The sequence below is a fragment of the Mesocricetus auratus genome, unplaced genomic scaffold (assembly GCF_017639785.1).
Source record: "Mesocricetus auratus isolate SY011 unplaced genomic scaffold, BCM_Maur_2.0 Super-Scaffold_100676, whole genome shotgun sequence".
Taxonomy (NCBI): Eukaryota; Metazoa; Chordata; class Mammalia; order Rodentia; family Cricetidae; genus Mesocricetus; species Mesocricetus auratus.
The window spans coordinates 150,511,472-150,521,842 of NW_024429266.1; the positions used below are offsets into that span (position 1 = coordinate 150,511,472).

Here is a 10,371-nt window from a genome sequence, read left to right on the forward strand (position 1 = left end):
AGACTACAGTGTCCCTGAGACGGTGACCCCAGCAGACAGCAGAGAGAAATCTTAAGGCAAATGGCTAAATAGAAGGTGGCTAACCAGAGGGACATCTTAGTCAGCTGTGTGGTATGAGTTTCTAAGCCATGAGTGGCTACCAGACTGCTGGGGCTGTAGGAGCCACCAGCAAGGGAGGGAGCTGACAGGGACAGAACAGCTGCTCTGCCTCTGGACATGGCTGGTAAGTCCAGAGTCATCCAGGCTTCAAAAGTGACTGGGTAGGGCAAATTAGATTCCTGGAGACCTTGCCAAGGGCCACTGCTATGCGTTGGGAGGAGAGAACCGGGGGAAATGATGAAAGGTAGGGGTATGAAGATGGACAGAGCTTCCTGGCAGAAAGGTTCTGGGGATCTAAGCCGTACCAGCAGCTGGAGAGCCCTGGGAACAGCGTGGGATGTCCAGATTGTTGCAAAATTGTCATTTGTGATTAGAAGGTGCTGGCTAGAGCAGAACAGAGGAGATCATACCTGCCTTCTCAGCTACCGGGAGCCTGAGGTAGGAAGATGACTAGACATGTGAGGCTAGCCTAAGCAACGTGGCAGCAGCATCCCATCTGAAAATGAACTGGGGGGGACACTGGGAATGATCGCCAAGTGAGCGCGTAAGTGTGACGTTGTGCACCCCTGTGCCCTGCCTGACCCACACACCAGGTCTAATTCCCTGGTCCTTCTGATTACAGATGTATGAAGGTGCCTACCACGTTCTCCACAAGGAGCTTCCAGAAGTGACCAAGTCCGTCCTCCATGAAATAAATATGTGGGTCTCTCACAGGACAGCAACAACAGGAGCTGGGTGCCCACCCTGAATGCACTAGCCAGGCAACCAGCTCATGGTCTGGGGGAAGCAGGCAGAGGAAGGGCAGTGCTGACTGGCTTGAAAAAAACAATTGGAGGGAACCCTAGTGCAATTTACTCTGAAGAAAAAAAAGATAATTTGTCATATATAAGGCTATTGGCCACTGACTCTACCACCCTTGGAGGAAGGCACTTTATGAAAGAGGAAGTATATTTTCCACACACAGACTGTGTTGGAATATCCTTTGATTAAAAAATTCAGCCTCTGCCCACCTCTCCCAGCTCCCGTGGGGTTCAGGGACTCTCACAGTCCCATGTCCCAGTCTGCAATAATCAGAGGTCTCTTTCCTCCTGTCCAAGCCTTCTCTGACTGGCTGTTCTCTGGCATGTGATGAGGTGGCCTGTGTCCCCAGAGCTAGCTCCTTAGTAGGCTCATGTGCCCATCCGAGTCGCTGCCTCAAAATGGGCAGCCACCCTATGACCTGGTCAGCAGCTTCTCAGATGGAAGCCAGGCTGTGGGGAGGGAGGGTGGCCCAGAAGCTCTTCTCCCCACACAGCCCTTCCCCCCTACTGGGAGTTTGGTTACCCAGAGCATGTTGTATGCATTGAGAAAGGCCCTTTTTCTCAGGTTACTAAGTACTCCGTGCTGAGGAGGGTGACTTTGAAGATAAGTGTTTAATATATATGGTATATTCTAAAGACTATATGGGTGGGGTGGGTGGGTGTAGCCTAAACAGCTTTGAAAGAACTGGTACCCACAGGGCCAGTCTGCTGAAGGTCCCAGTCCCCTAACTGAGGAAAAAAAACAGAATGGAGGACTGTGGCCTGGTCCCTGTGTGCAGTCACCAGGAGTGGCTTGCCTTAGCGCAGCTACCTCTGGTGGCAAGGGAGACTCTCATGAAGCCATGGTGCTGCCCAGGGCAGCCAGAGCACTCAGTGGCCACCCGCAGACAAGGACCACAGCTGTCTGTACCCCATCACAGGCTGCAGCAGGATGGCCCAGCCAGGCCTCATAGAGGCTGCCCTGGAGCAGTGACGTCCAAGCCCCCTGTCCTCTCAGGTGCCCGCCCAGAGGCCTGCCCAGGCCTCACTTAGTGCCAGCAATAACTGGGGCTCACTGCCCCCTTGAGCACTTTCATCTTTACAGAGGGGCTTGCTGTTACCTCAGGAGTCTTGTTAGTGCACATAGGACCCTGGGAAGGGGTGCTCCTGCCAGGGACAACTGCTTGCCTGCAGGGAGGGGTGAGTAGACCCTTGATCCTCCAGGAAGCTGCAATTCAGGGCCCTATTGTCTTGAAAGAGGCACCTGTCAACCTAGGCCCTGTCATTTCTGGAGTTTATTCTAAGTCCTTGGGCTCTGCCCTCTCTGGTGGCCCTGACCATGCATGGCAGTCAGAAGCAGGCCACTACTACAGGCCATAGGACACTGTGTCCCTCAGCAGGGCCAAGCACTGCATGCAGGGAAGGCAGTGTCCAGGAGCTGTCCAGAGCCCTCTCTTAGTTCTGTGTCTCTTTAGAAAATAAGGACAAAGTATGCTAAGAGGGGCAGTCAGCACCCCCAGCTGCTCAGGGAGCCCTGGACAGCAGCAGACAGGCATGGGATGTTTCTGTTCTCCATGAAAAACAAAAGACCCCAATTCCAGACTACTGTGCTTCAGGGCCCAGATCCGTGATTCTTCCCAGGAGCTACCCAGGCTGCTCCCAGAAGCACATGCTGACAGTGCCACTTTGCAGACCACATGCTCATCCCTGGGCTGGTGGCTTTCATGCAAGACTTCATTTATAGAGATGCATGAGCATCTGGTTAAAGAATAGATAACACTAAAAGAGGGAAGTGACCTGAAATTGGGACTCTCTTGTGAAACCTGGAACAGGGGACAGGGACATAAATGCATCATGTCCTACATGACAAGATCTGTCTGTAGAGGCCTGGGCCAGCCTTGTGCAGACTCTGCCCTTGGCACTGGAGGAAGCCTGACAAGCTGGGCCTCATAGTCACCCCATCACCAGGATGCAGAGGGATTGGGGTGTGGGAGGAATGCTAATAAGGTAGGAGCCAGCAAGGGGCCATGAGAGCCCTGCCCAGGTGAAGGGGAGGGGAGCCAGACCCAAGCGCCTGTAACAACACAGCACCTTCTCCAACAAGGATGGACTTAGTGCCTGAAAAGCTAGTTAGGAAAGGGCGCCACCTGCGGGTAGTAGGGCGTCTCAACCACTAAGCACCAGTTCCTTGGTAGTGATAGGGAAACAGCCTCCCTCCACCATGGCCCCCTCAGCTTCTGGGTGTTCTGGGACCATCATGAGAGCAGTTGGGGTGCTCTGATACCACAGGGCTCTGCTCAGGTCCCACCCCAGGCCACCTCACACTTCCCTTTCTCTTCTGATTGCTAATGTAACTTTCTAGGGATCACAGTGGCTCACTGGTCTGTTACTGTCACCGCGCGTGCTCCCCGTGTGTACTCTTAGTGGGGAACCTGCACCGGCTTAGAACTAAAGAAACCGATGTGCACTACAGCTCACCATAATAAACCACGTGCTTTTGGAGAGTCCCGTGTCTGTCTGTCTGGCCTCTTGTTCTTGGTGTCAACCCTTTTGCTAAGAGACCCACAGGCCTGTGCTGGAAGCAGTGAAGCATCCCATGCCGGTCTCCTGATGTCAACTCAGCAGCCCTTCCAGGGCCAAATGCCAACCGGACAAATGGATTGTATCTTCTCCCATCCGTTCTTGGGGAGGCCATGCTGAAGCATAGATTCACCCGTCTCCAGTGCTCAGGCAGCCTTAACAGCTTTGCTTCTCTGTTGCTGTCATGTTGGATGCCCAGCATGGCCAAGCCCCATCTTCTCCCACGCCTGCTCCCTGACCGAGGGTAATCCAGGACATCTGTCATCTGTTGCTGGTGTCTTGATCACCTCCTCTGGCTCCCCATAGTCTCCTGAACCAACAGCTCTGCGTTCAGAGTGTTGTCCCCAGAACTATCGCTATAACTGCTAGGGAACAGCAGGGGTGGCGGCCAAGTCAGAAGTGAGCCTCCTGTATGCAAAGGCCTTGTGTGACCCCAGCTCACTAAAGGCTGAGGCCCCTACTGAGAGTGGTTTCTTACCTTCGTCACTAATAGCCTCACCATGCCCTGTCCCTATTGGATAGGATACACTTTTTGTCCTCTGGGCAGCCCTGTCTCTTACTTGGGTTGTGAGATGAAAAGTACATGTTCCAACTATTGTCCAGAGGGACCCCAGAAATACTTTGTCATGGGGAGGGAGGGAGGGAGGGAATGGATGGGAGGAGGGACAGAGGGAAAGGACGTTACTAAATGAGCACGGGGGTGAGAATGAATGAAGGGGCTGTGAAGGAATGCATGAAGGTGAACAAGGGAGGAAAGAAAGAATGTCAAAATAAAAAATAAGACAGTTCCAACCTCAAAGGATATGAGAGAATACATGTATATATGAGTGATGATGGCCTGGGAACACGGTTCAGATCACTCCAAAATTCTGTTCCAATGTCCAAGTTACATGAAATTCTTAGTTACTGAGCTAAGTCATGAACCAAGGTACTTCTCAAGTACATTGATGGCAACATCAGTTCCACAGGTGTTAGTTGTATAAGAGATGTCCCCTATAAGCTCTGGTATGTAAATAACTGGTTCCTCTTGGTGGTGGTGTTTAGAGAGGCTACGGAACTTTAGGAGTGGAGTCTTGCTGGAGGAAGTACATCACTGTGAATGGACTAAGTCACTCCAGCTCATGGTGCTTTGTCACAGCAACAAAATGTAACAGCAAATTGAAGAAAATCAGGAAGTCTCTGCTGTACTCTTAACTCTTTGGGGGCCTGCCACCCAGCTCCCAAATTAATACAAGGAGACTTTTTCTTACAAATGCACAGCCTTAGCTTTTCTATTTAGCTTTTCCTAAATTATCCCGTCTACCTTTGCCTCTGGGTTCTTACCGTTCTCTATTCTATATAGCTTTCTTTCCTTCTTACTCCACAGCTGGTTGTGTGGCTGGTGGCTGACCCCTGGTGGTGTCCTCCTCCGCCTCTCCTCCTCCTTTTATCTCTCTGCCTGGCAACCCCGCCCATCTTCTCTCCTGCCTTGCTATTGGTCATTCAGCTCTTTATTAGCCCAATCGGGTGTTTTAGGCAGACAAAATAACACAGCTTTACAAGAGTTAAACAAATGAAACATAAAAGAATGCAACACATCTTTGCATCATTAAATATTCAACAGTATAAACAAATGTAACACATCTTAATGTTCCACAACACCCTGCTATAGACCACAGATGCTAACTGGTGACACTCTTAGCTCTTGATTGATGAAAGCTGATAGTCTGTTAGGTTAACACATTTCAGAGGGTTTTGCCTATTAATCACAAGGACGTTTGGTCAGACACAGAGGTGGGTAAGGAATGGTTCTTAAAGAGACTGAAGATAAATAGTCATTAGGCTCTGGATATACATACTGCTTCAGCCTTCCTACAGCCTTTGAAATTCTAATCAGTCCTACAGAAGGTTCAGTGGCAGGTACAGCTTCTTTCCAGGAACTTTGGTTCACAGGAATGAACGAGCCACTAGGGAAGGAGCAGTAGGCATGCACCTTTCAAAGAATAGAATAGAAATTAGAAATTGCATCTGGTAATTCTTTACATTAGAACTGACTTGCCTGTGACATGGCCACAGCTGCGGTGGCATCAGTCAGTGAGGAGGAAGGGGGCAGGACTCAAGGCACAGGACATGGTGGGTTATTGCCAGATGAACCTGCCCCATGGAGACCTGCAAAGAGACAATATGGGAGCATTGGGAGAGGACAGAACAGCGGGGCAGAGCCCAGCCATCAGAGTCTTGACAGATGGGACAGGTGGCAGGTGTGTCAGGGGCCAGGAGAGAAGAGAACAGCCACTCCTCTGGCCACTGGAGGAAGGAGACTGCCTGTCAGCCCATGATACTCACTGCACTTTCTGGAGTTCTGGTTCTGCTTCCCAGGTGGCGCCCGGTCGTGGTCCCAGGGGTGGTGGGCTTCTGTGGCTGGTTGGAAACCCAAGGATGCTGTAGTGTGATGGGTTACTCTTTTGGCTTTTTGGAGGACCGTCATCCATATAAATCACACATGGAGGCTTATTCTTAGGAATGCCCGGCCTTAGCATGGCTTGTTTCTTGCCAGCTTTTCTTAAATTATCCTGTGAACCTTTTCCCTCTGGGCTTTTATCTTTTGTATTTCTGTATATCTTCCATTTCCTTCTTACTCTGTGGCTGGCTGGCCCCTGATGTCCTGCTCTTCTTTTTCTCTTGCTCCTCATTTCTCCTTCTATTTAATATGCTCTCTGCCTGCCAGCCCCGCCTACCCTTGCTCCTGCCTCACTATTGGCCGTTCAGCTCCTTATTAGGACCACCAGGTGTTTTAGACAGGCACAGTAACACAGCTTCACACAGCTAAACAAATGCAGTGCAAACAAAAGTCACACATCTTTACATCATTAAACGAATGTTCCAGAGCATAAACAAATGTAGCACACCTTAAAGTAATATTCTACAAGTGCAGTGATTTGCTACAACCACAACTGAGGTAGAGCCACACCCCTCTGCCCTACAGTATAAGGCCTAAAGACCAACATCATGAAAAACTACTGAGGCCTGAGGACTTCCACCCCTGTCTCCCAGATCTGGACAGATGTCCCCTTCCCGAGGACCCAAGAAAACCCACCATAGGTACTCTAGCAGTGTACCCACAAATCCTACAGAGGGGTGACCTGCACAGCCAGTCAACTTGGTTCAGAGGCCCATTCATGTCCGACCAGAGAAACCTGCCACTTTCCCCAGACGGACAGGTCTTAAAACTGTTCAGTACATAACCAAAGGGTTAGGGTATGGCTTGGGAGAGGAGAGTAGGCCCTGGATTTCAACACACTGAAATATAAAATGAGAGACAAGTGTTTTCTTCATTCTAACACCCCAATATATTTGCTATACTGACCCATCCTCTCGGATCCTCAGAGAGATCTTTAGAAACTGCTTTTGCCAAAAAGCTCTGGCTTCTCGTTTGGTCCCACAAAGAAACAGCAGGGCGACAGTCTGGCATCTCTGCCTTTGTTTTGTGACCGTTCTCCTTTGGGTCAGTTGCTCACCTGATGTTAATCACATCCCACTTCAAGTTCAAAGGCACAGAAACAGTCATTGCCCTAAAACTGCACTGACTTTGGAATCTAGGAACTGTAGAGCCCAGAAGGACAGAATGCCCCTCCATGGCAGGCCAACCCTCAGGACAGGACACCATCCCTCAGATGAAGGCAGTTGTTCTTGGTTGGAGAAACTGCACCCTGAAGCAAAAGTATTTGTCCTATAGAACCAGAATCAGAGCTGAGACCGTACCTTGACCAGGGCTGCTGAATGGTAGGTACACCATCATCTGAGACCTCCAAGGCTGCTGCTCAGCTGATTACACTGCAAATGAACCTCAGGAGATCACAGGCATGCCCCCTGGTGGCTGACAGGAAGTTGGGATTGACTTAAATGGAATTCTTCACCCAGATAAAGGATGGCCAGAGCGTGGCCCTGAGAGTTGCAAGAGGGGTCTATAAACAGGGACGCACATTGTTCTTGGAGTGGCGTTGAGTTTACAAGGCCTCAGACTCTGGGCCTGAGCCATGGCACTAGCTGTGGAGCTAAGCTCCCCACTCAGGAGATGCAGCCCTGGGACCCACCTCTTCCTGGAACAGTGGGTAGCTGTTAAAACTGCCAGGCATGCTGCTGTGTGCTTCTGATCCTGGCACTTGGGAGGTTGAAGCAGGAGAATCAGAAGTTCAGGGCTGTTCTAGGCTACATGGCCAATGTCACTCTGGGGTTCCTGTCCCAGTCTCAAAAGAAACCAATCTTTTTTTAAAACAAAATCACCATTATTGATGAAAAGTTCTCATGTTCGTTTTCCTATAAACAAAACCTAAAGACGCTTTGAGATGGAAGCAGTGTGGTGACGCCCTAACTAGCTAGTTTGCTTTTGAAGTACGCCTGGCTGTTCAGAACAAAAGAACTGTTGTCTCTACTACCTTCTGCCGGCACTGGCCACCTGGAACATTCCACAGACCCCTTAAGACAACTATGCAAGTTCCCTCCCAATCAGGCACATAGGAGTGTCCCAGCTCCTGAAGGCACAGCTTCAGCCAGGGCTGTGTGAGCCTGGGTGAGCGCTACATGACTCTTGTAGCCATTGCCATCTAAACCAGAGGAGCAAATTCCCCTGGTGGCCTAACAGATTGGACTGCAGTGTCTGGTGCGGAGGCAAGGCTGTGGTTGGCCCAGATAGCTCTCCTCAAGCAGTATAAGCAGGCTGCTCAGGCTCACTCATGAATGGCAGGGAGACCCTCCGGTGCTCCCTACCCTGCTGGTGTAGTATTAGTTCCAGGAAGGGGCTTCTTTAAAGTGGTCTTTCCTTGTCTATGGTCAGTAGTGTGGGCTGAGCTGATAACAGAAATCACAGCAGCATCAGTAACAAGCAAGTAGTCAACAGGCTATGATGCAAAAAGGACGCAACGGAAGCAGCAGCTGATCTGTTAGTTCAAGGGCTGCCAGGGCAGGAAGAGGAGCAGGAAGAGCAGAAACCATCACGGGCAGAGACTGAGGCACAACAAAATCGGGAAGGAACCGGGAAAGAGAAACCACAGGCCAGGTCACTAGAGGAGTTCCCAGAAACTGGCTTCAGGGCCAAAGGTCCCAAACCTTGAGCCAAGACAGTGTTTAAGGGACAACGTAGACTTGCCAGGCTACACAAGAGTGCAACACTGGCTGCTGCCAGCAGCGGAGGAGCCAGGTTTCTGAGGTGCACACAAGAGCTGCAGGGACAGTGGGTACTGCCTGCTGCTGCCTGCTGCCGCCAAACACGAGGAAGAACCACCGAGACCAACACCAGAAGAGCGTCTCCTTTCCTATGGCTTCTAGCTGGGTAGACGCAGCAGAAGGACCCTGGCCAGCTGATGGCAGCAACACTATCAAGACCTACATGCTACTCAGGCCACTGTGGGCTAAAGCCCAGAGCAATGAATCCCCAACCTGAGACCCTGGAGTCCTGACTCTGGTTTCTATAGCCTGAAGCACCCAGCTCTCTGCACCCTCTGGCTCTGCCAGCCTAGCCCCTTGGGACAGCCCACTGGAGACCATCTCACCTGCTCACAGTTGCTATCTGGGCAGAGCAGGAAGGATTCCATTGCCTAACAGTAGCGAGGCCGGTGTCTCCTACTTACAACACTTGGGTTTCTGCCTTACGCTAAATTGAGAAACTGGGCATGTGTGCTGTGTTTGGGGAACTTGTCATCATTCTCACCCACAGCCTGGCTCCTTGGTGACCCTACGGTGCCATCAATAAACCTGGAGAATATGGATTCTGGGGCACTTAAAATTCCTTTGCTCAAAGTCAGGCGGTGGCGGCCCATGCGTTTAATCCTAACACTCGGGAGGCAAAGGCAGGAGGATCTCTATGAGTTCGAAGCCAGCCTGGTCTACAGAGCGATTTCCAAGACAGGCTCCAAAGCTACACAAAGAAACTCTGTCTCAAAACAACAAAAATTCCTTTGCTCATGTTACTAACATCTGATGGGAAATGGAAACTTTCTGATTTCAAATAACACCTGTTCAAAAGATGGACCTAAACGTTAATCACACGTGGGAAGAAATGCACGTTATTTTAAAGCGTTTCCTTTACCTTGTGAAGTTAAGCCCACACGTCCTAAACTGCTTGTGGCCTGAGTTCCCATCCTCCCTGTCCCTGGTACTTCAAAGTACAAACTTAAAGATGCAAGTCACTGCCACACCCCTGCTTGGCTGGTACCTCCCAGCAGGTGGTTCCTGCATGTGCTTCACAAACACCCAGACTCAGCACAGACCAGGGGTGGCCGTAAGCCTTCTCAGGTAACCACTGAACTCATCTCCCCAGCGGGGAACACAGTAGCAACCAGGACACTGATAGGGACAGGTACACAGGCCGAGCCAGTGAGACCCTGTCTTCCCCTCTGCCCGTGGTGAGCTCTGGAGAGTCTGCCTTCGATCTTTGCACCACTCTGCCTGAAAGCCTGACGGAAGGCAACTTGTCCCAGCTGGTGGCTTCAGCTCTCCCTCCAAATGACCAATAAAGAGCAAAACAAATGATACGGCATTGATGATGGAAAGGGGGAAAAATGTTCTGGAAAATGACAAGCACAAAGACAGGGAGATCTATAGCTTTGCAGGGTAACAAGCATAGGCTGTCCAAGACTGGCACCAAAGCAAGGGTCGATAGTCCCTAGACCTAAGAGCCAACAGGGAATACTGTATCTCTCTGATGTCTTGGTCTGTGTCGTTAAGCCACAGGGTCACACCTGCTGTGGTTAAGTGGCAGGGGTAAAGGCCTGACTGGCTCAGAATCTGTTCTCCAAGCCTCTGGGTCATCCTCCCTGAAATGTCCTTGCTGAGAATGCCCAAACCCCCAACCCACAGTCCCAGCATCCCCTCCTTACCAGCTCCACTCCCCAAAGCCTGACCTCCCAAGCTGCACCCCAACACAGGCTCAGGTCTC

General features: G+C 50.8%; 1 protein-coding gene across 3 annotated transcripts in view; it reads left to right on the forward strand.

The window, feature by feature from the left end:
- Nucleotides 1–3,382, forward strand: part of Mgll (monoglyceride lipase) — a 101,175-nt gene extending 97,793 nt beyond the window's left edge. For all 3 annotated transcript variants that reach the window (XM_040739124.1, XM_040739123.1, XM_040739125.1), the window contains one exon: nt 722–3,382. In XM_040739124.1, the coding sequence (XP_040595058.1) occupies nt 722–847 (126 nt within the window). In that variant the 3' untranslated portion in view covers nt 848–3,382. The remainder of the gene's footprint in view (nt 1–721) is intronic.
- The last annotated feature ends 6,989 nt before the right edge of the window (nt 3,383–10,371 follow it).